Source organism: Anser cygnoides, chromosome 3 (genome assembly GCF_040182565.1).
Source record: "Anser cygnoides isolate HZ-2024a breed goose chromosome 3, Taihu_goose_T2T_genome, whole genome shotgun sequence".
Classification (NCBI taxonomy): domain Eukaryota; kingdom Metazoa; phylum Chordata; class Aves; order Anseriformes; family Anatidae; genus Anser; species Anser cygnoides.
In genome coordinates, this window is record NC_089875.1 from 41,920,924 (window position 1) to 41,947,980 (window position 27,057).

The window sequence follows — 27,057 nt, forward strand, 5'->3', positions numbered from 1 at the left end:
TACATTAGTAGGCTGATCTTTAAATTAGTACAAATGTCATGAACTTTCTTGGACCTTGTTTACACAATTCTGCTGTCTGGTAACTTTCAACTATGTCTGACCACACGTCAATAGTGTTACCCTAACTTACACTACTATAAGGCCGAATTTACATTTTTTCCACTTGCTTACAGCTTGACTTGGATCTGTGGGAGGCAGTCAGCTCGAGAGTGAAAAATAAGCAGTCTCTTGCACTCAGTTTCCAGCCTGAACTGCAGCTCTGCTACTCAGTAGTGCTTCAGGAATAAGTGAGTTTTGAGTTTCCATACAAATGCTTCCATGCAAGCGCCCTGGGCCACACTGATTACCCTATCCTTTATGGTGGGCTTCCAAAGGACAGCCCAAAACCCGTAAAAGGCAACTGGATACTGTCAGTCCGATTTTTCAGGGATGCCCCATACACAGTTGGCCTCACAGCAAAATTAAATGCTCGTGGAGCACAGGACTGTACCAATGGTGCTGAAGAACAGTCAGTAAGCTGACTATCTCTTAGATAAAGCTGCAAAAACTAAAGAATAGAGTAGTTTGGACATCTTCATGAAGCTAAAATGGGTGGAAAAGGCCACTGATTATCCTGCAGGCACAGAGATGGCAGCCAAAAAATGGCAATCCATAAAGGAAGAGCAGGGCCAGTGTGGGAATAGAAGAAACATAATGGAACAAAATCGGTAGTCTAGCAGAGCCTTTACAATGTCCACATGATTCTCTAACCTTTGTTATCAGATTAATTATTAACTCAGGAAGAGTCCACCCAGTGTAGGTTCTACACCTCTCTGTAGTTCGTAACTCTATTGCATGTTTTCTAGATAAACGGCCTTGTTCATTGTCTTATCACAATATATTCTTCTTTTTCCCATATGAAAAATAAGTGCGTCTTCCTTTCTTCAACAGCAGTATCTGCTGCAATCATCGGTAATCTAAGAAGCTATGGATCTTGCATATAAGATATTCTTACACAGCACAACTAATTGATAATTAGTTGTCCTATGTAGTAGAGCTATAAGTAGATAAGTAGTTCCAAGGTGGCTGGTGAGAAGGAAAACAGCTGTTTTCCTAGCTGCAAGAAATAAAAACAAATACAATAAAATTGAAAATGGATAATCTATATTTCTTCTAAATGTAGTATACATTACATCAGAAGATATAAGAATACTTAAATTGAACACTCAGACCCAGTATCTTGTAAATAGATACAAAACTAAAAAAAAAAAATGTGTACACCTCAACTCATGCCATACAAAAAGGAAAAAAATATTTCAAGTATACAAATTAGTAATCCAGTGTGTAATGAAGATTAAGGCTAACATTTTCAACCTTCAGTGCTGAATTTACATGGAATCCACATATGAACTCTCAAAAGCAGCTTTGTTTTTATGATGAATCATTGGAACTGATGTTGATTTTTCAAGAGCTTCACAGGATCAGAATTCTTTTCCATTAAACAACAGTGTTGGTTCAAAACCTTACAAATTTAAGCCAGAAAACAGGAAAAGGGGTATTTCAGCAGGACGTCTTGATTCAGAAATGCCACTGCATCATTTTGTGTTCCCATTGCGAGTCGTCATGCGAGGGCTCCAGCCAGACTTCTTGCTGGACTGGATTTACCACAGCAAAGCATACTACACTACCACACACATACAGCTATGGTGTGTAACAGTAGAGAAAAGCTGTTGGCACACATGCCAGCACTCATCACTCAGAAGAACAACTTCTGGTAGTTGTGGTAGGCCCAAGCTATGGGGATTATGCTGGACAAGCTGCACGAGCTATTTGCACGTACACAGTGGATGCCTCTGTATGAGCTGAAAATAGCAGAGAGCCCAGCCACAGCAGCACCCTTCAAAGCTGATTTGAAAGCCCCTAACTAAAGACAGAAAAAAAGTTACAAAAGTTAAGAGTTCACACACCTCTATCAGGAAACCTCTGTTCACAGAAGAGGAATGTGAGACATTTGAACTGCAGCTCCTACAAAAATGAGCAATACAACTTCCGCTTTAAAATATGTCTAGAAAACTTGCTGTTCTGAAGAGCTGCAACTTTTCTGAGGAAAGATTAAAAAACGAAGTTGACAAAACTCCAGTCTTCTACAAGGTTTAAAAAAAAATAATAAATAATCAAACTCAAATTTAGGGCACTTATTTCACTTTGAAACTAGATCTTCAGTTTCTTGAAGTCATTGCAGCAAAGCTAATTTATATCATCCCCAGAGCTAGTGCCTGAAATTGAAAATGTTAGTCTTTACATTTAGCTCTTCTGTAACCACATCCCTCAGTATCTATGGTATAAATATTACTAGAAGTCCCTTTTCGTTCTCTGAAAGAAACTCAGAATGCAACCTTACTTAGACTTCCCTCAGCTTTGCTACTAATTCTTAATTGGTCATTTCTACTTGAGAGAAGTAAGAAGTGCATCAACCTGTACCTCATTCTAGTTTTGCCAAACATCCTGAAACACTGTTCACCATTGCTTTGGTATCTACACCTATTTACATATTAGTATTGTCTACTTTATACAGCCTATGATATAATTGATTTTTCAGGAGTTTTTTGGTTTTTTAAAATGACATTAGAAAACAGAAGAACGGAAGGAAGACAAACAATTTCTAAAAATATTTTGAATGTAAACAGTGTAATTCAGAGTATCAAAATCCCTTGAGATACATCAGTCTAAACCCATAGAGTGCTTTAATAACCATCCGCATAGGCTGTAGGTGAATCCACCTGTGAATTTCCCACTAGAGTGGCTTTAATCAATACATAAACTTGTGCTAGTTTCATGCAAGTGTGCAACTACTTTGGTATAGGACAGAAAGTAGGTCAGCCCACAGAAGGACTCTGAAGAAAACCACAGTTCACAAACAGGAAAGTTATACTCAAAACTAAGGATATACTGTTGGTGAGGCATTTGCTGTCACCTCACACTGCAAAATGAGAGACATTTGAGACAAACAGATAAGAATACTCGTAGTGAAGTTTCTTCAAAACTATGAAAACTAATTTTAAATATCAAACATTTTAATTGTGTTTTGTTTTCTTCTCCTGTGTTGTTTTTTTCTTTTTAATCCCTAAAGTTATGGTCTGGAAAGTCTCTCTGAATTGCATGATTTCTTCACAGCAAATATACGCCCTATGATGTATAAGTATACAATTACTTCAGTGTCTAGTCTTGTTTGTAAAAGAGATTCAAAACTTAATTTTGCCACTTGAATGTGATGTTCAAACATTGAATTAATTCAAATATGCAAATCCAAACTGCTACTTGGAACACTGAGGTGTTCCTGTGCCAAAAACAGTGTCATAAAGCTTAAAAAAAAAAAAAAAGAACAAAAAACAAAAACAAACAGAACAAAAAAAAAAGGCAAACAGACAAAAAAAAAAAAAACACCCTCTCATCTTCTAACAGGTAAAACACACAAAAGTTGTGGAAGGGCTGCCAGAAAGGCAGACTTGCCTTCTAATTGGGGCTTCCCCAACAGCAACAACACACAACTGACATGGTTTGCAACTGCTGCAGTAAAACCAGAGGTCTAGGTTTTTCATTCTTCTGCTGCTTAGGAAGCATTTGCAGACTCAAGAACACAACCTGCATTATTCCATCCACTTCTGAAAGGTTATCTTTGCAACCCTGAGGGCACAGACCATATATATGTGTATACAGTACATAAAGCTTACACAGTATACGAACTGTCAATCTGTCCATACAGATTCTGCCTCTCACAAGGGAAGCTTCCCATCTACTAGTGGCAGCTAGTCCCAACATTTAACAAGCAATGACTAAACCTTCTTTGACCTACAAGTCATTCTGGTAATTTCTGTTTCCTCTCTTGGGCCATTCCTCCTCCACCCATTTCAGCAGCACTTTCACAACATCAATTCTCTTATAAAATTTACAGAGCTCAATCAGCTGCTCCACAGTCCTGTCGCTATTCCGTAGCAAGAACTCCAAGGTAGGACTCTGGGGCTTCTGTTCAAGGAAACACAATTCATCATAAGTCATCCCCCACTTGCTTGCTAAGTTTCTCCAGTTTTTCACAGTTGGATGGCAGGGATCCAGCTTTAGCCTCACTGTGTACAACAAGTCTTCATCATTGAGCATGTCACTGATGGTCGGTGCACGAAATAAGCACAAGGAGCAGGTGCCATTTTCTTTGCAGCTTTTCTTGAGATCTGCAGTTAAAACCATTACATGAAGAGAATTTAGGATCTGTTGCTGTGGCTTTACCAAAAACAAATGTAAAAGCACAAATGTTTGAAGAGCATTACATTTCTCAGAATCATTTCTGAAAAAGTCAGAATAGTGGCATATTAATGCCTTTCCTTATGAAGTACTCATAAAATTAACTTTCTAAAACTTCTCTTGGCTATGTTCATGGGCTATAATCAAAAGGACAGTATTTTTGAAAGCATCATATTTATCCTCTTACAGAAAAGATGTGCAGTTCCTTCCAGTGTAAGCTGGGATATTCCATTTTTCTTTTTTGGGAACTACCTCGCGTCCTTCAATCTGCCATAACCCCTACACACATCACCAACAGGAGTATGTGCACATTACATGCGTCTTGTATAAATATGTTGCAGGATCAACATGTTGTGACATATGTTGCCAACATATGTTGCAGGTTTTACACTTCGGAGCTGCTGCTTTCATAACAATATGAAATATGTGCACCAGGAGAATCTTTACATGATGACAAAGTAGAAATATTTTGTTTTCCTTTGTTTTGTAAGGGCTCTTAGAATAAACATTGTCACTGTTATGTCAAGCAAGCCTATTTTAAATGTACACTATAGAAGGAAATAAAGAGCGTACTCCTCCACATGTAGAAAAATAAGAATATCGAGTTGCTGGAAGTAGGTGGTGATATGTTCCAAATTCTACATGAAATATCAAAAATTGCCATTTAGAGGTTTCCTCCACACAGTATCTGCCCAGTGCCGAGAACAATGCCGTGCTATCAGACTATACTATATACTATGTATTAATAACCTGTAAAAGCATACAGAAAACAGTTCTAGCCATGGTTCTAGTTAAATACTAAGACCTTTAGCACTGCAGTAGTCTAGGGCATTGTTTCAGCATTTCAGCTGCAGATATGACCCTAAATAGCACTTTTTGAAGGCAGGGAGAATTTGATATGTCCAAAGAGAAGTAGATAATGGATGCAGCCTAGAAGCACTTCCTAAAACCTCTGCCCTCTGGCCTCATTGTAGAGCATGAAATAGGGAAGTAACTATAATCTTACTTGGGATGAAACTCACTGAAAAAGGAATGCTACAATAAGAAAACTGATATAGATCAAAAGATTGGTTAAAAACAATGAGAGTGTTTTGGTGTCAAATGACTGTGAATAAATAAATCAGTGACTCTGATGTATAAGTGCTGGATCAGTGCCAGGTCAAGAGACCTGAACTGTATCCCTAGGAAAGGGCAAATCTGGCAGTCAGTGCCGCCTACTCTTACAGATAACATCATGTGTTAGTTTCTTTTTTTTTCCATTCGCAGTAATTATTGTAAGATTGTGTGAAAATTCCAGAAAGACCTTCAGAAAGTGACTTTTTATGCTGAATATTGATGCTGATGAAAGCAGCTGAGCTGAACATAGCTTCTGCGTGCGCTTTGGTTTTTTGTTTGTTTGTTTGTTTTTACGGGAAGAACAGGCTATTGTTATTTTTGTAATGCTTGCTCATCAGCTTGCTTTTTGAAGTAGGCCAAAGCAAACTTCTTAAGTTTTCAACAAGTTCGGACGTGCCGCAACAACACTGCTGCAGACAAATAACTTCATACAAATGCTTAGATTCCCTTTTAAAGGGAAGCATGTTCTGGTAACATCTTTGCTCTCAGGTATTCCAGAGGCCTCACAGCTGTCCCCTAAGAAATGTATATATTAGGTATTCTGCTCTTCTTGTGCACTCTAAACTCTTACTGAAGTGAGACAAAACTTGCTCGCTTCACTCATAGTAGGATTTACTTACACTGACAAGGCAAAATGAATGTAAACCTATCAAAGTTCTGGCTGAGCTCAAAGGGCAGGAGAACGCCCTATCTAATTTCATCTTATTTTGCTTTGCAAGGATGCCAGAGTATGTTTTATCCTCCAACAGAAGTAGGGAAGAAAGGGTAAAGAAAGCAAAGGGCTCAACTACAGGTAAACAAAACTAAACCGACCTGCTTCTTGTAGATACCTGCTTCTGGTACTTGCTGTACTAGATTATCAATAGGGTTATACAGAATCCTGGTTTTCTAAGATGCCTTGCATTGGATAAAATGATGACCTACCTACCTAATTGCATTATCTTAACGTTACATGACACGACAAGCTTCTTTACTAAATGTTGATTTACAGTTCTTCGCTGTTAAATCAACTGGCATGTATACTGGCCACCACCCCTCAGCCTGCCTCCGGCTGAGCTCAAACCACTACGGGATAAGCCCGCACAGCCAGCTTCTGCTCTCTCCAAATAGCTGTTTACAGATTTCTTTCAGAAGTGGATGTACTAGATGCATTTGGACAGCCTAACTTACGTATTTTGTATGGTTTGCATTATTGATCACCAGCCCCTTTAAAACAGAGGTAGCTGTAAATGACACTGGTAATGAAATGAGCACAAGCATTGATTATCCAGGAAGTTCTAGGTTACGATGAATAGCAGTTTTTAATAAAGTCCTCTCAAAGAAAATATAGGAATAAAATATGTAGAAGAGTAAAGCTGATATATTACCTGAAAGTGATTCATCAGTATGGTTTTGCGTGTCTTTGTTTTCTGGCTACAAAGCAGAGAATAAATATAAATCAAAACAATGTATTTGAACACCAGAATAACTATTTGACTAATTTATAAGTGGCAAGAGATTACTTAGAAGAATCCCAAGCTACCTGTCAGACAGGGAACATACGCGGTATGAGAAATTACTGACAATATGCAGACTTTTCAGGCAGCATTTTTATGTTTTTGGTTCACAAAACAGCCTGGATGGTTTTATCTACTGAAGAATGTCATCCTTATTAATCATATGCTATGGGGTTACATCTTTTGAATAATATGCTCTTATTCCCTCCTTCCTCCTGTCCACATTTTTCACTTTTGTTTAGTTTTCCTTATTTGACTGTTGTTAACACCAATTACAGCCCTCACTGTTTGAAAAATTTAGTCTGGGCACTTACCAATTCTTACAAGGTGACCTCACCTGTACACAGTCATGAAATACTGTTCATACTGTACACTTGAAAAATAGCTTTTGGGTTTTTTTTTGCTGACATGTACAAAGCTGTTCAATAATTCATATGGTTTGATTAAGAAGATTTAAAAGTTTTATAATGAGAAACCTGAGATCTTTGCCTGTAACATGCAACAGTAAGGGAATGCTTCATTGATCTAGTGAAAGTGCAGGCGCTCTTTTACAAACTTCTTCACATACATAGAGATTTTTTCTGGACAGCAGGTGGGCTTGAACATTTCTGCTGGCTCACATCTGACCATCCTCCTGTTTGAACCAAACATTCCCTCCGGGGCTTTTTGTCCACAAATTAAACACAGCAAAAATATTCAGCAGCTTGAGACTACAACACACGTTTTAACACTTCAATTCTACTATTTAGAAAGCAACATCTAAAAACTGGAAGTACAGCACCTTGATCCTAGGACTGTAGGAAACTGCAGCTGCCCGTACTTAATCTATGCGGGTGTGGAACCAGATGAAATAGCTTTCTTCTATTGAGGATTTAAAGATGAAAGCAGAAGGGGATTTTCCCCTTAGATAACTGCAATAAAGCATTGTTGATTTTTGTATTGCGTTATTCTTTCAAAAATATCACAGCAAGCTTCTTAGCATTTTGCAAGCTGTGCATGCAAACACAATACCACCAGTCTATTCCTACCTACTAAACCTTTTGTACTAGGAAATCCACTAAAAATAGGTAATTTCAGCTGATGTAGTGAACATACATACATGCAGAGTCCAATGATCAATAAGGCACGTTATCCCCAAAATATTTAAACACTTCGTCAGGAAAGGAAAAATGTGCATGTTGTTTTCAGCATTTCTTTCTTCCCTGGAAACCGCAAGGACATGTGTACAACTTCAAATCATCCCACAACGACTGATCTCTGCTCAGAAGAGATCTGAGGTTGCACATGCCGCTTGTAACAGAATCATCCTTGCCATTATCTTCTAGTAGTCTGCTTTTCCAGTGACACCACATGAGCTTTCCTTGGACAGAGGTTTTTAAATTTATGATCTTGGCCTTTTTGCCACGTGAGCACCCAAAGTTCAAGAAAAATTAGATATGGAAATCCCAATTATAGCCATTGTCTCCATTTCCTCTAATTCTTTCAAAGTAGAACAGTATTGAGTCTTGAGGAACAAATCCCCAGAAAGGTAAGCTATTGGGAGAACAAGCAGTTGCCCATCACAGATCAGCCTTCTCAGGTCTCTGTTTAAAGAGGAACAAACAAACAAAACAAAAGAGAAGGGAAGAAAAAAAAAAAAAAGGAAAAGTGGTAGGTATTTTTCACTTAGTTTACAATAGCTCAGTTGTTGTCCTGAGCTTCAATAACTTTTTCCAGACTTTGTGAATTCATGAAAGTTCCAGGTTCATGGTGAAAGCTAATACCTAAATGCCTCTTAGAGATGCCATTATACTCATGTCTCACGACAAAAATAACAGGAGTGACTAGTACTGCAACAAGTACAAAGAAATACTTCGGATACTTACCTGTGCCATTCATATGTTTCCAAAATTGGTATTGGTACTGATCAGTTATTATTCACTTTTGTCAAGCCAAATGCACTCAGGTTTAGTCAAGATTATTTTCTTGTAATGTAATTGCAATAAGACAATGTACTGTCACTGTCCATAAAATGAAGGTATTAGGTAAAAGTATTTTTTGCCTACAGTTAAAACTCAATCAACTTCTACAGGTTTAATCAAAGCTATAAGCCTATGCACAGTCTGAAAATAAGCAGAAATTTTTCCAGCTCCGTAGTACTATTAACAGCCTAGTATGCTGAAGTATCTTTATAGTAACTCTAATTGGGCAACAAATGCTCTCTTCTTGATGATGGGAATGAGACAGTTACCTCCATCATCTGTGAAATGCATACCAAACCCATGTTTGTTTGATGAAAGTCAGCTGGGACTCTGGCATAAGGAACTCCTTTTAATTCTTCTTCTCGCTGGACATTGCTCATTCATTTCTCTTCTCCAAGTTTTCTGCTCAACCCAAAGAGAATCAATTTGAAATTCAGGAAATAACATTCACCTGAAAGATGGTAACCATGGAGCATCACGGTAACCATGGCGGTCACTCAGCACGGCCCACCCTATGGCAACCTAAGACTTAACACTCAGTGAGAGTATTTCCACTATGGATAGAGCAGTGTCCCAAAGTCAAAGCAGAACAATCAAATGCCTCCCTAGGACAAGACACAAGGAGTCCAAAACCTGGGATTCAGCCTCCTTTACTTATTCTCTGCTCTGGCTCTATTTTCAGCAGGGAAGAGGGAGAGCATGCATGACAAAGCCTTAACTCTGCATTGGCTCTTCTTCAAAGCATCTACTGCTAATGAAAGCCTAGTTAAACTACAAAGCAAACATTAATAATTATTTAGCCTTTCTTTTACTTTTCTCCTCAAAAGCTCACTTCATTGAACTCTGGAAAAGGGAGCCTACTTCTGGTCAATTTTATTGAGTAATTCTGTGCTCTCTACATACAGTCTGAAAACATACTCAGTTGTTAACATTTAATTAGCAACAATAACTTAATTTACATACAGATATCATTTTTTCTTACCTGTTGGACTAGGCCAGTATCTGACGTAAGACTCCGGATGTTCACAGATGCAATTTCCAATGTTACTTGATCTGTTAGGTATTCCTCATCTAAGACAAAGATTGTGAGAAACTGGTCTTCCACCCAAATACAAACTTAAAGACTATCAAACATGCATTAAATTTTGTATGCTGGACACCTATAACTCCACATCATGATCAGTCACTGGGAGATGCAGGATTAAAAAGCCCAAACCAATAAACTGGTAGTGACCACAACAGTCATGCAGTCCATGATTGTGTGAAGAAAAACAACCCTTGCAGAGATCAAATATTAGTGTATTAGTGTTTAAGAAACAACCGTCATGCTGTTTTTGAGGCAAGAGTTATATTCTTTCAGAAAGCTGACCAGGAATAGTACCAAGAGAATATTAACTGAGCCAATACATCAAAGCAGACTCAAGAAGACTGTTACAAGTCAGTATAATCCTTTTTGCTTTGCTTTTCTCATCACAATTATAATGATCACTGTTGAAATATGTACTACATAAATGTGTACTTTTTCTTCTGCCTCTTTGTGAATTAGGCTCATCCTACTTATCCCTACTACACAGGAATTTCCTGAAACACTAAAATAATCTGTTTCCAAGTGAATTTATCACCTGCCTTGGTAATCCATTGAAAAGCACAACATTCCCCAATACTACACAAACTGATTACCTTTCAAGATTCACTTCAGCCCTCAAAATGGGATACAAGGAATGCATAAACCCTCTGTGAACCCCATGCAAACAGAAATTTTCACTCTGCATGATTAATAAGGGCCTCATTATCAAACCATCTGCACAAATCCCATGGGTCAGGTGCTGACTAACCGTTAACAGGAGCTTAAAAGAGGTTATATTCTACACATATCTAAACACTCCATGGTGGAGACTGCATCTGTAGTACAAGTACATTTCTTCTTGCTGTTTAAGAGGTATGATCTCATAGAAGAACTGCTATTACTTTTATGAATTGTCAGGTAACAGAAAGAAGACGTATTTCCTTATCTCACTCAAGAAATTCATCTGAATCAAAGAAGTCAACCTTACACTTGTGAAGAAAAAAAAATAAAGAAACCATGGTTCTCCCCTTTTTCTTCTTTTATAAGACTGCTGAAATTAAAAGCCAAATAGCATTCCACTGCCAGCAGGGTAAATGTTTAATACGCATCATCTTTTTTCTTTACAACCATAGGTCCAGAGACAAGGAAAAAAATCCCCCAAAAGTCTGGTTGAAAAAGGTACCTATTGGCATCAAAATTCCACTTTATTTGTGTGAAAACACTACGTGCCGAATTTGTTCAGGATTTGAGTGGAAGCAGAATTATAGTCAAAGCATGATGCAAACATTAAGCCTAATCCTGCAAGATGAGAAGCTCACTCAACTCACCTTTAATTCATCATCAGTAGAGGGTGCTAAGACCTTAGGTAAGTTAGGTCCCCAAATGGTCCCTTAATTAATTGAGCAAAAAAGGAACAAAACTTTCCCCCCACTCCTCAAGGCCAATGTACTGTTTATTCAACCATTAAATCTGAAGCAAACAGAATTTTGCATTACACGCAATCAGGCCTGCACATCTGTGACATTTTTTTTAGCTCACAGGCTCGTATTTCTCAGTCTATATTTTTATAGAAAGAGTTATGAAAATACATTCTCATTGAGCAAACTGAGAAGTTATCACATAAGGAACTATCTAGCACTGATATCATGCAAGTTTCAAAATCCATAGTAAGGAAGACATACTTTGAAAAATAAAGTCAAGAAACATAAAAAACGAGAGTAATAATTAAAAAAAAATGAGATTCCGGAAATGAACAGAGAATTAAGAGGTATTTTTAACACTTCCTACTCTAAAGAGGAAATGTCAAGCTATATTAGTACTTATATCTTTTCAAGCTATGTTACTATTTACATCTCTTCACACTTGGCAAGAGTGTAAATTAAAAAATTAAAAGTACACCAAGTCCATCTCCTTTCTACAAAAAGCACTGATTTCCACTCCCTTTCAGCTTTCCTTTTTAAATTAAATGCATTTAAAACACACAATAGTGGATTTCAAACAAGTTTGGCAATATTAGAAATGTAGGAATTTATCTAATTAATTCTGAGGGAGACCTAATGTCATGGGTGGAATTAAGAATATGAAGAAGAAAAGAACATTGCAGAGAAATTTCTTTAATATTAGTGAACAGTTCTGAAGGAACAAACCACCTGATTGCAATGAAACAGAACGCAATTAATAATTTCAAATTAGTTTTCATCCCACATTCTAATTCTCCACTGAGCACTTCTGAGAAGATGCTCATTTTCTCTGGCTGGATCCCTTAAGCCCCCAAAATAACCCTCTAACCTTTCTTTAACCCTAGTGGTGTATTGCCCACACTCCTCAGCAAAGTTTCCATTGTGACTAGCTTCTGCCTTGTTTCTTGTGTCTGCCCCAGTGCTGGCTTGCTGTGCAATGCAGTGTGCAGAACACTTCAGCTGCACAGTACTTATCAAAGGAGATCCGGCCAATGGCAAAGACAGGGATAACAAAAAACAACACTACATGTGTCAAGGAATCCATAAAAAGGATATTGACACAGCCTAAAGTATTTGACTTGAGTGCAATACAGAACCTGCACAGGACGTGACAGGTTCCAAACTGAGTGGTATTCGTACCTGCTGCTCAAGGTAAAGATGGCATAAAGAGTTAACTGGTTATAGGGCTGGGAATGCAATTGGAGGCAAGAGAACTACAAGGTATTTCTGGATTATATTTCTGATAATCTGAAGGCACCAGTAATCTCTTCAAAGCCACGTTTTAACATTATTTTATCTCTATCCTCTGTTCTCTGAACACTGTTTTTTTGGCGGCACCACTATATTTTCCTTGCATGTTGAGTCAAGATCTTCTTAAGATAGCTGTGACTTTCAGATCGGAACTAAACCTGGGCAGAAAAATTCAGAACCTATAATACTCTACTAACCTCTACTGACCTTACAACATAGAAGATGACACATTACATTTAGAATATAAACGTCTAGGAAAAAATAAGAGTATTTCAATCTCCTGGATAACACGGATGATCTTACTGTGTATAACAACACAGATTTATGACACACAACCTAAAAGACAAAATTCACAGTGCTTACCTTTAGGTACTCCTGTATCTTGGACGGGATATTTTTCAGTCTGTCACAAAAAGGCAAGAGACAAATGTTTGTTATCTTGAGTGTAATTCTGCTGGAGAAAGAGTATATAAAAACTGCATAATTATAGTTGTATCTCTAAAATTGCTACTAGTTGATCTATCTACTGTCAGATAGAGTACTGTGCTTCTTATGCAGAAATTGAGATACCACCACTGCTACTGATCACTGCATGCAAAAGTAATAGCTTTTGGGTTTGCTACAGTATTTTTAAAGGTATTACAGTTCAGTGAAGAAGCAGAGATTGGAAAAGAAATTTTGCATTTAAAAAGCGAGATAGCAATCTAGAAAAGGTAATGCAAATGAAGAGTAACAGAGATGATTTCAAAAGCTCTTTTAACAGACATAAACCTTTATTAAAATGATATTATACCTTTATTAAAAGATAGCTACTCATTTTCAGGCATCTGTTATAACTTGCTACTAAACCTAAAATCCACCTCCTTCCCTATGACCCCTATCTTTACATAAAAATAGGTGAAACATTTTGTACAAGTTGATAACCAAGCACACAGATTAAAGACATATTAATTTAAGGTGGTAGGGATAAGCAAACTTGCATCTGTTTTCAAACTTTTCCCCACCTTTTAAACATCCCCCTTAGCAAAAAAGAACAGCTTCTAACTTAGTCTATTAACAAAACCAGTCACAGAAGCCTGTATATTTTATAAAAGCCTGCTAACGCAGGCTGCAATAATGGATTCTAGGGAAGGATCAGCATTTAAAGTGACATTTTCCAAGTTTCTTGCTGATTCCCTGTTGCAAAGCTTCAAAATGAGAAGAAAGCACCAAGGGAAAGCAATAGCTTGTTCAGACACCATCCACAAAATAAACCAGAGCATTTGAATCTGTTTATATAACTGCATTAGAGAATGGTCTTCTCTTGGCTACACAGCACTGTTACTTCTCCCCACAGGAAGTAATCCATAGCAACTTTAAAAAGAACTCCCCTTACAAATCTTTTCAGAATTTCATATTCCCTTTACCTGATACAGGCCTTGTTCCAGCATAACATTGGCATGCTTATAGTACAACACAAAGGTTTGTCATAAATGGTGTTACTCTGTCAGCAAGCACTAGAGAGCACTGTTTGGTCTCTCCCTAGGTCTACCCATGTCAGCTGTAAGTCACCGGCTTTTGGTTGTATCTTTCCATCACCTGAACTCATCAGACAAAATAGGTACAGGAAGGAATAACAACTTAATACAATCTACATTTTAAGCCTTAGCTGGGTTTTCTTCCAACCCATACAGACAGAAGAAGGTCTGCACCAATCTCTTTTTTTCTATTAAATGAAAAAAATGGTAGTCATAGCTTCTCTAAAGGCTAACCAATGGACAGCTCAGCTGATACCACCCAACTCAGCTCATACACCTATTGCCATTTTTTTTTATTCACATTTTAAATGTACAGGGTTAGTAAGTTAACACAATTATACAGATAAGCAAAACCCTATATATATACACACATGGTTTGAGTTTCTTAAATATTTTACTCATTTCTGCATTGCAAAACTGTAGAGAACTATAATGATTTTAACTTTGTTAGAGCAAAAACACGTACCATTGTTAAGGAAAGAGTGCTTGGATCTGTATCCTCTACTGGCTCTTTTGCTCCGTGATCTGCTGGAAATAAGTAAGTTTTATCGATGCATAATCCTCAAAATATTTCTGTCTGGGAATTCACATTTTGAATATTTGTCTGACCAAGGCAAACCATAGCTACACTGCCATTACATGCATTATGTCAAGCTTCATTTACACAAGAAAACATGACAAGCTAGAAAACGTCCAAGATACTACCACAAGGATGAGAAACTATGTGCAACAGGGAAATTCAACTCTAAGCTAACAAAAGATGGACTGAAATGAAAATTCTGAATTATTTTTAGTAAAAATAAATAAATAAATCATAAGGCGATTCAGCAGTAAAGAGTAAAATCCAACACATCTGCTAAAAGGTAAGTTTTGTTCTCCAAGTGGCAGCACTCCATTTTTTCCTTAAAAGAATAATTCAAACAGTAAACATATCTACTGCCTCATTTGAGGTAAACATCAATTATTTTTATACAATTGAATCATAAACTTCAATTATATTAACATCAAAAGCATACAAAAATAAATCTTCAAAGCACTTGCAGGTGAATCGTTAACTGTCAACCCCTCTACACTGATGTCTAAATTGACAAATAATAGTGGAATAGTGACCAAAAGTGTAGAGAGAACCTGAAACAAATCTCATATACAAGCCAGGATTCACAACAGTGCTCCTTCATTTAGCGCCTTCATCTCCATCCCTCACAGAAGATCTGTTCCGTTGCTAAGTATCATGTTTTCAAAAACTATGAAAAGCATTTTAAGTGATGTGATAGGATTTTCACTCCATTTTTGTCACTCTCACTCCTATACTCACCACAATGCTTTCAGCCTCAACCAGAAAGATGTGCTTCAAATCAGTATTCAGTGACTATCCTTTTCTCCTCACAAATACAGAAATAAAAATGCACAGTATAAACACTGAGCCCCCAAACAGCACTGAAGTTACACCGACCCTATTTTAACTCAAATTTAGCAGTTACATGAGGCTAGAGCACATCCTCTGCACACAGGTGTGTTAAACATTTTTAAAAGGCAAAGCTCTATTAAATTTCCTATGAGCACACTGCAGCACAAAGTTTAGGAAGACACATCCAAAAGAGGAAACCAAACCAAAACGCCATACTGCAGTCGCACATGCCCTGTTCAGAATTAAATCCCTGCTCCAGAAACATGGCATCCAGAAACATGGTCGCTCTGCATGAAGCCTGCCTTGACGGCAGGGGCCAGCACAAATGGCCATAAGCTTCCCAACTTGAATGCAGAGAGGGTGAGAGTCAGACTGGGATAGGAGTCTGACAATAAGCTGGAGTAAGGTGCTGCTAGAGTTGGGCCAAAAGCAGAGGATTCAGGTGGGAACTGTGTGCTGTGGAGCTGCAGACAAAGCTGAGGCAAAGAGAGGACCCACCCTGCAAAGGAGAGCAGAAAAATGAGGAGGCACAGGGAGCCAAGCAAAGCCAAAGACATCCAAAGTCTCACTGTTCCTTCTACTGTCAGTGAAGACCCAACAAATCCCTTAGCAAAGGGATTACTCTGTTTATTCTGGAGGCTTACAACTATTCCTTACAAGTTTTTGGCTGCAATTAAAAAAAAAAAAAATCAAAAAACACTTTCTTTTGCCCTCATAATTTAAGGGGAACCTTAATGTAGATGAAAGCAGACTCCCCAAAAGATCAATGCCCTGGTGAACCTCTGTGGCTACTGTAACTACAGAAAGCTTCCTCCCTTATTGCCGTTACACCTCCAAGGTAGATTGCGACACCAGCAATTATTTACTTTCCACGATCCAGAGGGAAGCACTGAGCGAATGGGTGAAGGTCTGAAAATACGGAGATTTGGAATGAGGCCTTGGCAGACCCCAGGGTGACCCTACAAGAGGTGACAGGGTACTGGGTGGTGGCTTTAACTGACTCCTGCTTTCTAGGTCTCACACAGAAACACACCAACTGCAAACTGACTTGCACCTTTCTTTCTTATCCATCCCAGAAAATATTATTTAAAAACTGTATTGCTTTCCCTATGCCTAAATTCCTTCCCGCTTGTTTTTCTAGTTCTTTATGAAGAACTCTAATTCTCTGTTTTTTTTAGGCTGCAGAGCACGACCAGTTTCCAACGTTTTCTACAGGTAGCATGAACACGTATGAGGATTTGTACCTACGAATGAATGCTCTGTATGCTGGCTGCAGATGAGTCACCACGGTCTCGTTGACCACTGGTAGTTGGTGGATAATTAGAGAACCACAGACTTAATGCTTAATTGTGAATAAGGCAATTAAAATGCCATGTCCCCTCTCTCCTTCCCACACTTATCTCCAACAGTAGTCTGCAATTCATTTCATACAGCTGGATACAGGTGCATAGAACTGCAGGGAGGAAAGTTCTCTGTTTATCTCATCCACAGTTTTGCATGTTGAAAGGCTGACAGGAAATACAGATATCATCTGACTACTCAGTGCAGGCCACCTGATTTCAGTTACCTTGACAGACAGCTTAATAACATCATTTTCTGGGATCCTTCAAAAAACTCACTATCACCATTCTCCCCACTGACAGCATTGAGCCACTGGTGTGCATTTACCTCCCCACAATTCTCATGTGAATCGACCCAGACCCACATAGGTCAGGTTCAGTGGTTGCTCCCAAGGCTCCTTTCTGCTCCCAGCACCTGAAGCCAGCTGCCCAGCAGCTTTCGAGGCTCTTCTGCCCGAGCCTGTCCAGCACAAGCAGCCTACAAGGGAGCAGCCAGCTCGTGCCCGATAGCACAGTTTGTTTGGTACTGCTACCCTAACAGGGATGCTGCGCTGTGCACCGAGAGCGGTGTGAACAGCGTCAGTTTTACTCACACACCTGCAAATTTCCAGCCCTACCTCTGCTCTTTGTCTGTGTATGGGAAGGAAGCCTGAAGGCGAGTTTCTGAGACCCTAGAATTCTGACCTTTAAGCAGGCAGAGGTTCACAAAGCACCACGTAGTGGATACAGCATTCCCCTGCTACGTTTTTTCCCTGCAATGTAACCTGGACACCACCAGCAGTGAGTGAAGAATGTAAGGCCTACCGTCTTCTGTAACCCAACCACACCCGCAGAAGACTTCTTTCACACCAACACAGGACATACGCATTCAAAGTACAACTCAAAGTGATCACCCCAACTTGAGATGAACCCTTTGATTAAACACAAATCAACAACCGTGTTTTGACAGGAAGCACATTAATTTCAGATTTGAGTAAGACGAGGAAAGACAGCAAGTTACATTGGAATATTCAGTTCTCTGAAAAAAATCTAAAGCTTGAGCAGCAAGCTTCTAAGCTTGAGCGTTTTTGTTTACTCTTCACTACTCAAATCTCTGTCGCTGCATGAGCAGACAGGTAAGTTAAAACTGGCAGGCCTGAGAAAAAGCATGAGACACCTGAGAAAAGGCACTCCGAAGTTGCAAGTGGCATTAGCCACGCCAGTTAAGAAGTGTTGCCTTGCTAAGCACGCAGAGTCTGGGACCTCAAAAAAAAAAAAAGAAAGATAACGAAAGGCTTTTTAAGGCGCTGCTAGCAAGCCCGACTAACACCCTAAACGCCGGAGCAGGCTTGACAAGACAAGTTGCACTAAATCACACCAGCGCGGCCCATGATAAATTATTCCCGAGCTTAATTAGCGTGCGGGGGGGGAAGGGAGCAGCCGACAGCCCCTCGAGTTTTTGTTTTTTTAATCCCTGCCGGGCCGGGCTCCCCTCGGGGCTCCGGAGGGCGGCGGTGCCCGGCTCGGGGCACGGACCGAGCCGCGCTCCGCGGGCCGCAGCGCCCGTGGCGACCCCGCGGCGGCCGGGAGCGGCCGCAGGGGCAGAGAGCGGCCGCGGGGGGGCCGCCGCCGCCCGCCCCATCCCACCCCGCCCCGCCCCGCTCCCGTCCCGTCCGCGCCGCGTCCTCACCCGGGGGCAGCGGGTCCCGCGGCGCGGCCATGGGGGCGCAGCACGAGGAGCGAGCGGCGCCCGCCGACGTGCCCGGAACCGCCGCCCCGCGCCGCGCCGCCCCCTTCCTGCCGCAGGTAGGCGCCGGGCGGCCCGGGAGGCGCTCGGCGGGGCGCGGAGGAGGAGCGGGGCGACCCCGGCTCGCCGAGCCCACGCCGGGACGGGGCTGAGGAGCCCCGGCACAGAGCGCACCGGGTCTGGCAGGCAGCCGGAGGCCGGCCTCTTGCACCACAGGCACCTCCGATACCGGGCTGATGCCCAGTGCTTTGGTAGCATCGCTTTAGGTCCCCACCCACTCAGCCGCATTCTCTCACTTAGGGCTTCGCTATGCTTACAGTAATACAAACTTCTTAAATGGGGTCCATGCATAAAGTCAGGTTCTAAATAGGAAAGATCAGATAGTTACTTATTGTACAATACAGACAAAAGAAACGAGCAGAACTCAATTTGGTCAGCTTGCCAATTCACAGGCTACATTTGTGCGTTAGCTGCCTTTTCCTGTCATCAGTGAGGTCACTTCACAGCCAAATCATAGAATCATTGGGGTTGGAAGAGACCTTCAAGATCACCTGGTGTCCAACCACCACCCTACCACCAATGTCACCGGCTAAACCATGTCCCTAAGCACCACGTCCAACCTTTCCTTGAACACCCCCAAGGACGGTGACACCACCACCTCCCTGGGCAACCCGTTCCAGTGCCTGACTGCTCTTTCTGAGAAGAAATGTCTCCTCATTTCCAACCTGAACCTCCCCTGGCGCAACTTGAGGCCATTCCCTCTAGTCCTATCACTAGTTACCTGTGAGAAGAGGCCGACCCCCAGCTCCTCACACCTTCCTTTCAGGTAGCTGTAGAGAGCAATAAGGTCTCCCCTGAGCCTCCTCTTCTCCAGACCAAACACCCCCAGTTCCCTCAGCCGCTCCTCACAGGACTTGTGTCCCAGGCCCTTCACCAGCTTAGCAGCCCTCCTCTGGACATGCTTCAGGACCTCGATGTCCTTCTTGTAGTGAGGGGCCCAAAGCTGAACACAGCACTCGAGGTGTGGCCTCACCAGAGCAGAGTTTCACCTCCGGCAACCAACTTACGCTGGATGAACTAGAAGTAGCCTTGGTCCGGAAAACATTACAAACTGAGTGCTCCTGCAGAGTTTATTTTCTATCTCATGCATTTTACAAATCTAAAAAAATATGAGAATGATTAAGTTACTCATATTCAGAATATAAATTAAAACAGCAGCTCATGCTGCTATCTGGATTTTTGCTAATACCTGGAATTTTTGTGTTTTCAATAATTCTGTTAATTATGAAATTGTGAATTCTCAGGAAAGAAGTTTTTGTGAGGATAACTTTTATGGTGACATAACTTTTATGGCCTGACATATACGGAGTTTTTGCCTTTGAGTCTTATACACATGCAAACACGTACACATCTTTCTCTCTCTGCATATAGAAATCCTAATCTGCAAGGTAGAGCTAACAGATCACTAATATTTCTGTCATTCATAATGGGTAAAAAAAAAAACACCAGAGAAACTTTTGGTTTTTGTTTTGTAGGTCTAGCATTTGAGTCTTGCTGTTCACTGTATGGATTGACTGACTGCTTCCATGTTAATACTGAAACTCATTCCCAAAGGGAGGCATTTCTTATGTTGAAAGGGTAACCCTGAGCCCAATTAGAAATAAAATTGCTGATTCTGTAGGTTGCCCTGGATTTCCTTAGAGAGGCAATGTTTTTGGTGATGGATAATTAGGCTGAGACTGCGGAGAAAATGTATTACTACCAACTGAGATCTGCAGAAATGCTGGAGTAACAATTGGAGCTGCTCCTGTAACTGTAAGCTGTGACAAAGCCACAGCAGAGCTAGTAATTCTCTGTGCTTTAAACTTGCCAAGCTTATGCCCCAACAAAATGAGTACCATATCTGCCCCGAGGACCTGCACATATATATTGTCGCTGTGTGCTGTTTGAAGACCACTGGTCTTAACCCCAGAAGCAGATATGGTCAGTGACTACTAACACATTCCAGGAATATGTGTATAAGCTATATAAAAATGTATCCATTAACATCCTTCAAAATATCCCTAGGGTACTATTGTTACACAGGTGGCTGTAAACTATGAAAACATGTTAATCATTGGTGTTAGGGGCTAAGCCAGGTTTTACCAACAACATGGCATGTACAGTTATGATAACTTACACCCTGAAATCTTCCCACGTTAGTATTCAGAAATAATTTTATTAAACAATAACAGAATAATTCTATCAGAGAAACACTTGTACCAGCAGTCAAAACTGATTAATGCTGTTAAAAATCATGTGTGTTTGTTTTTAAGTGTATCCGTAAACCAGATTAGTTTTTCTTTTTTTTTTTTTTACAGTTATTTGTAAAGTACTCTTTAAAATAATGGAATTTGGTAATAGAGGCCAATAGTCTAGACAACATTACTGCCTCAAAACCTAGGTTAGTCATCATAATTTAACGTTTTTTACTTAGTACTTAAGGAAGATTCTGCAGTTACATGTAAATATCTCTAGTGCACTGTCAACAGTACAGATTCATTTGGCTGTTACGTGCCTGTTCTTGTATCATACTTTAATGAGATACACAAAGATCTTTGCTACTTAAGTAAATGACCAGTCAAGAAAAACAGAAAATATTTTGTCAAAACCAAATACAGCCATATCACAAAAATTAAAAAAACAGTAAGATAACTATAAGCAATGGCATTCTCTAAAACAGCAGATTAGCTCTCTAACCAAATTTTTGTATTAAGGACAACCTATATCTTATCTTGCTGCAACCCTGTAAGCTGCTAAATTCAGTGCAACTAATGATAACGTAAAGAGTTCAGGGTTTTGTAAATTTACACTCAAATATGAAATGAATGTTCCTAAATTGTGTTTTTACAAACCAAGGCTACACTTGCCTCCTCTCATCCCTTCCCCAGCCCTAAACCAAACAAAACTTTGATGAGGACAGAACTTTTCCCAATGGTCTTCAAATTATCTGGTAATATAACAGATTGCCAGTTAGCTTGGTGTTTGAAATAACAACTCACATTGACAAAGGGGTTTCTTGTCTTCTGAGCACAAGATTGCAGATGAAACTTTCTCCCTCCCATGGAGAATATATTCCTGTCCAGTAAAATATTACTGCTAACTCCCCCCAAAAAAATGTTATAAAACTAACTTCTAACTGATCCTCACTGTTTTTTTTGCCACACCACTGACATAATGAAATGATAATCTTCCCCTCACTGAGAGGAGTTGCTAACAATGATGCTAGCTGTGGGCTTGCCAGTACCGTGAGGCAACCTTTTTTATTCTTCTTCATTTGCTTTGTACATTTCAAGAATCTTTAAGGGAGTTTTTATTATATAGAATACTACTGTTTCAACATAAACTCTTCATCTCTAGCATATTTCAGTAGTTAGGAAATGTATCCTGGCATTTTCTTTCCCAGGTATCCTTCTATAGCTTTCAACTGTCAGCAGCTTCAATACATTGCAAGACCAGTTTGTTAAAGCTCTCAGGCTGTTTTGGAGTAGGAATAATTAACCAGCAGCTAAAAAGTTAAAATTACTTTCTTTGCCAGTGATTATATTGGTCTGTTCTTTTACAGTTGCATAGGAATGTCACAATTTAGACATTTATTTGACAGTAACAACACTATATGGAGAAAAGATAAGAAATGACGTACCTAGACCACCTTATGTAAGCCCACGGATAATCTGTTTGCCTTATAGGCCTGAACGATACAGGAATGTTCCCACCACTCCGGGGGCTGTGCTGTGTCCAAGTCAAACACAAGCCACAGAAACAGTGAAACTTTGCTTTCTCTGGATGAAAATATTGAATGTGAGTGTAATATGACTGGCTTAGGCTGCAGCTTATCCCCTCTGAAGGGGCATTAGCTTCCTGCCAGGCTGCTTGTTTTCATGGAACATACAGTAATTTAGTTGAGACCTCTACCGCACCATCAGGTTTGTTGACAGATAAGCACACACACACAAAGTGCACAAATCTTGGGGTGTTTTTGGAAACAGATTACTTACGTTCATCTGCACCTGCTATATTCAGAATTTTGACATAGTCAGTAGAGTCATTTCTTTAATATTCCTTCTTCAGAAATGACAGGTACTACAGGAATGACAGTAAGCCATCAGAGACTACTTTACATCTATCTGCTCTTTTGACTGAGGTGATGCTGTCATACATGACACAAAGCACTTTGTAAGCATTCAGCAGTACTACATACATAGGAAACATAGGAATCAAGATACAGGTGCATAGCTAAGATGTGTAGTTAATTTTTCCATCACCTACAAAAACTTTTTTTTTGCATTCTCCCCTTTTATACTTTGCTATTTTTTATTTTTACTTAATTCTTTTTTTCCCTTTTTCTTATACTTATTGTGAAGATATTGCTGTATGCTATTTTTATATTAGCAATTTCCCTTTTTATCACTTTATTGCATTGGACCTACTGTTTTGTCCATTTACAGGCTGTAGTCCTCATATTTCTCTTGCTTATCTAGACATCCGTGGGTACTTTGAAAAATTACTTGCAACAGACACCAGTAGGTGAGAACAGGATATGGAATCACAGAACCACTTGGGTTGGAAGGGACCTTAAAAGACCACCTGGTTCCAGCCCCCTGCCACGGGCAGGGACACCTCCCACCAGACCAGGCTGCCCAAAGCCCCATCCAGCCTGGCCTTAAGCACCTCCAGGGATGGGGCATCTGCAGCTTCTCTGCAAAGAGATTTAAGAACTTGTAGTAGGCCTAATGACACAGCTGGAAAAAAACAGGTTTTCGGGTGTACAGGTCCTTCAGCTGTAGTGGTCCTAATGGACCACAGAACTCACATGCCCCACATCTTGTCTGCTTTTTGTACTTAGATCAGATGTTTTACCAAAAGTTGTTGCCTTGCTGCATCCTCAGATCTTCATAGTTAGTATACCATAAGATACTCCATTGCCCAACAGACACTGCACTCTCACTGCTGGTGTTTGCCAGACTTGAACAGGAATTTGTGACGTATTGATTCCTCTGGTTTACTTTTGCTAATTTTAGAAATGAGTCATTCAAATGTTAATTTGGAAAAATAAATAAGTAAAGGCAAAAGTTTCAAGGGCAAAAAATTTCCAGAAAGCCATGTGTCAGGTTACTGAAATCTAGTTCACGAACTTGGCAAAGCAGCTGTGATTTACCAAGCTTCTCGTAAGGTGAAATGTGAAGCCACCTCATTTTGTCTGTTTGCTCACTTAAGTGTAATAATTTCTAAGATACATTTTTACATGGCAGATGACCACACACAAATTCTGTGTACAACCAGAGTGCATGAGCTCAATTCAGGCAAATAAGACCTGACCAAAAGGCACCAAGTGAACTAACAGAAGAAAAGTGGCAGAACTTTATCAGTACCATTTCCCACTGTGCCCTCCCTGAAAGCCAAAAGCAAGTTTGGCCAGGGAGCCCATGTAATTGCAGATCTGTTGCATCCATTATAAGGCTTCCTGCTACCCTCTGTGGGCGCAGACGTCTGTCCGCTCTAGAGAACTATGCTGAGATGGAGAAGAGGTGACTCTGATGTGTGTTATTTAACTCTTATTTACTACTACAGAATAATGTTTTCAGTTCCTGTGTTCTCTGCATGCAGACAGAAAGAAAATATTAGAGCTTGCAAAGAAAACATTTTTACCAGCAATGCACGTTGTGAAATCATAGAAGATACTTGTTCTTATGCTAAGCAACACACATATACCTTGAAAAATTAAATATATATACCAGGCTCTCTTCATGAACCCAGCATGCTGTAAACTATTTGGATAGAAGACATGATTAACCGTCTGCCCAGCAAGGCCTGCCTCAGCCCCTGCTAAAATACTGTAACATCACAGCAAGTTTCTTTAATGGAAAGGGGCTTAGCACATATTCCCAATTGTGTAACATTGTTTGCAATCATAATACCATTTCTCCTGCAGATGTTTCCCTGAAACTGATTTCACAAAGAAATTCTGTTAGAATTTTTTTCCACACTTCATTCCTCTACCAAAATAACATCCATAGGTTGAAATCGACACAAAAATATAAGAATAGAGTTTAGAAAACTGTAGTAAGCAAAATTCAGCTGATACAGTAAATACATATGCAAATAAGGATTTTTTTTTTGGTCTTAAAATTACTATGTAAGGAATTTATTTTGTTTTTGTCTTACAATTACTCTGTACACTTCTACAGCCAACACTTTATGCTGCTGACACTGCAGTCAAAAACTAAACTGTTGCTGACTTTCAACGCAAGCAGGATTAGACTGTTGGAGGTGAAGAAAAAATATTTTCTGTAACTCACATAAAATGTTCTGAACTAACAACTGAGTGAACACTGACTTGGAAAATACGGGAGTTTACATCTAATTTGCATAGTCTCATATATAGTGCAGGTGTGTGGCAGTTGCAAGCACTTGATACCTCTAAAGTGTTTTTTTGTTTTATTAATCATTATTAAAATTGTGCTCCAGAATCAAACCTATAAAATTAAAACAAATACAGTGAATTCACCTGGATCTACCAAACAGAAACCATATCTTTGTGAGAAATACAAACTACTTGCAATAAGTCATGGAGTAGCAACAGTGCGAGCCAGTTGTGGCAATGTAAACATCAGCATTAGCTCTTCTGCCATTTTTTCTCAAATATCTAGCAAATATATTGGTCCACTGTTGCTGAAAGTAGGCATAGATTATTTCATCCTTCCCAAATTTTATGTCTACTGTCTGCACTCCAGAAAGGAAAGGAAAGAACGGTTACATCTTCTCTCAGTGACCAAACTATAAAACTACTGCCTACTTCATTTCACGTTCTCTGGAATTCATAGCTATCAGACCTTCACCTTTTTAAGCCATTTTCAGCAATGCAAAAAATTGTCACATACTGGTACTTAAGGATAAAGATAATGTAAAACTGTCTTGAATTTGTAATTAAATGTAAATAATCATGCCCAATTTAAAAACTTTTAAGCTCACAAAAATAGTTTCCCTGACCTTAGTGCCTGTCTCCATATTCCAGTAAAAGAATATTCTCCTTTAACAGAGTGGATATGAGACGAACCTGGGTTAACTGATCAAAAACAGAATCCTAGTTCCAGCAACCTTGCACATGAAATCAGGGCAATACTCATGGTTTTCCACAAAAATATGAACTTTTGCAAGTCTGCAAGTGAATTACAGCCATGTAGATAACAGTTGGGAACCAAAGACGGTTTGTTTCTGAGCTTTTTTTTTTTTTAAAGCACTTAAAAGGAACTGAAAAGAAGCAGCAGTAAGTTTTAGATCAGTTCCCACAGCTATTGGCAACGCAAAGCTTCACAAATTCAGCTGATGTAATATAACAGCTTTCAACCTCTCAACTGCAAACCAGTACACCCTAAGGGACCAGCAAATAGTTAATAAATAATATATAATAATATAATTAGGTGTACCTAAACTGATCTATCAGTAAGCAGATACCAGAAGGGACAGTCCTACCCTCTCTTCTTCCTCTCCGGATGCGTGACCTGGCCTCTTCCCCTGATCAGACTGAGTGATGAAGCAGCCATAACGTGTGTCAGCTCAGCAGGCTGCTCTGGCAGAAAACTATACCTGAAAAATAAATAAATAAAACGGTTCAAGTACCTTGTGAATTAATTTACCATGCAGCTTCAGGATTGCTATAGGGTGGGGAACAAGGAGGAGAGGGAGCTAGAGGACTGCCTCTCAAGGCCACTCAGGACTTCCTTAGCCCAGCTGTGAGGTGAACCTGCACCTGGAAGTGCCTTCTCGTCCTGCGGGCTTTCACTTGCTACACAGGAGCCTGTGCTTCTATTTTTGTCTACAACTGAAATTAAAATAAAAAAAAAAATAAAATAAATTAAAGCCAGTGAATGACTACTGTAAAGCTTTTTCGTCAGCTTTCGGTGTTGCTCTCAGAGGGTACAGGTAAAAAAATGAGACGAGGTAAACTCTTATTTCCTGTCTTTCAGTAGGGGATGCGGGGAAGTGTTCCCTTCGTAATATCGACGGCTTCTTACCAAGAAGCTCTGCTTAGAGAAACAGTTTAACCTGAGGAAAAATAAATAAATAATCAAACCTTCCCTCCCGATTACTCGCCCCTGATTACTCGCCCCCGTTCACGCCAGGCGTGCGGGCTGCCCTTGGTCGTGCCGCTGGCTCCTGCCACGCAGCGGCCGGTCAGCGGCTAACGGCCGCCAACCGCCGCCCGCGCCCCCTCATACACGCCGCAGCCGCAGCCGCCCGCCCGCCCGCCGCTTGTTTTGGAGGCGCGCGTGGTCCGCTCCCATTGGGCGGCGGCGGGAGGAGGAGCAGGAGCGGCAGCGGCAGCAGCAGCAGGAGGAGGAGCAGTAGTAGAAGGAGGAGGAGTAGCCGGAGGAGGGCGTCGCGCGCGCGCAGCCTACATG

At 40.1% G+C, this 27,057-nt stretch overlaps 1 protein-coding gene across 12 annotated transcripts; it reads right to left on the bottom strand.

The window, feature by feature from the left end:
• Positions 1–1,126: 1,126 nt before the first annotated feature.
• Positions 1,127–26,898, bottom strand: EDARADD (EDAR associated via death domain). Of its 12 annotated transcripts, none has more exons than XM_048047897.2 (8): positions 26,730–26,868; positions 26,406–26,477; positions 26,129–26,242; positions 14,609–14,667; positions 12,989–13,028; positions 9,831–9,919; positions 6,759–6,804; positions 1,127–4,205 (listed from the first exon to the last, which is right to left on the bottom strand). In XM_048047897.2, exons 4-8 carry the CDS (start codon positions 14,609–14,611, stop codon positions 3,829–3,831), a joined length of 555 nt encoding a protein of 184 aa, XP_047903854.1. In that variant the 5' UTR covers positions 14,612–14,667; positions 26,129–26,242; positions 26,406–26,477; positions 26,730–26,868; the 3' UTR covers positions 1,127–3,828. The 12 variants fall into 12 exon arrangements, with proteins under 12 accessions (XP_047903854.1, XP_047903859.1, XP_066850109.1 ...); XM_048047902.2 differs by having other exon boundaries at positions 14,609–14,670; XM_066994008.1 differs by lacking the exon at positions 26,406–26,477 and having other exon boundaries at positions 26,764–26,898.
• Between the last annotated feature and the right edge of the window lie 159 nt (positions 26,899–27,057).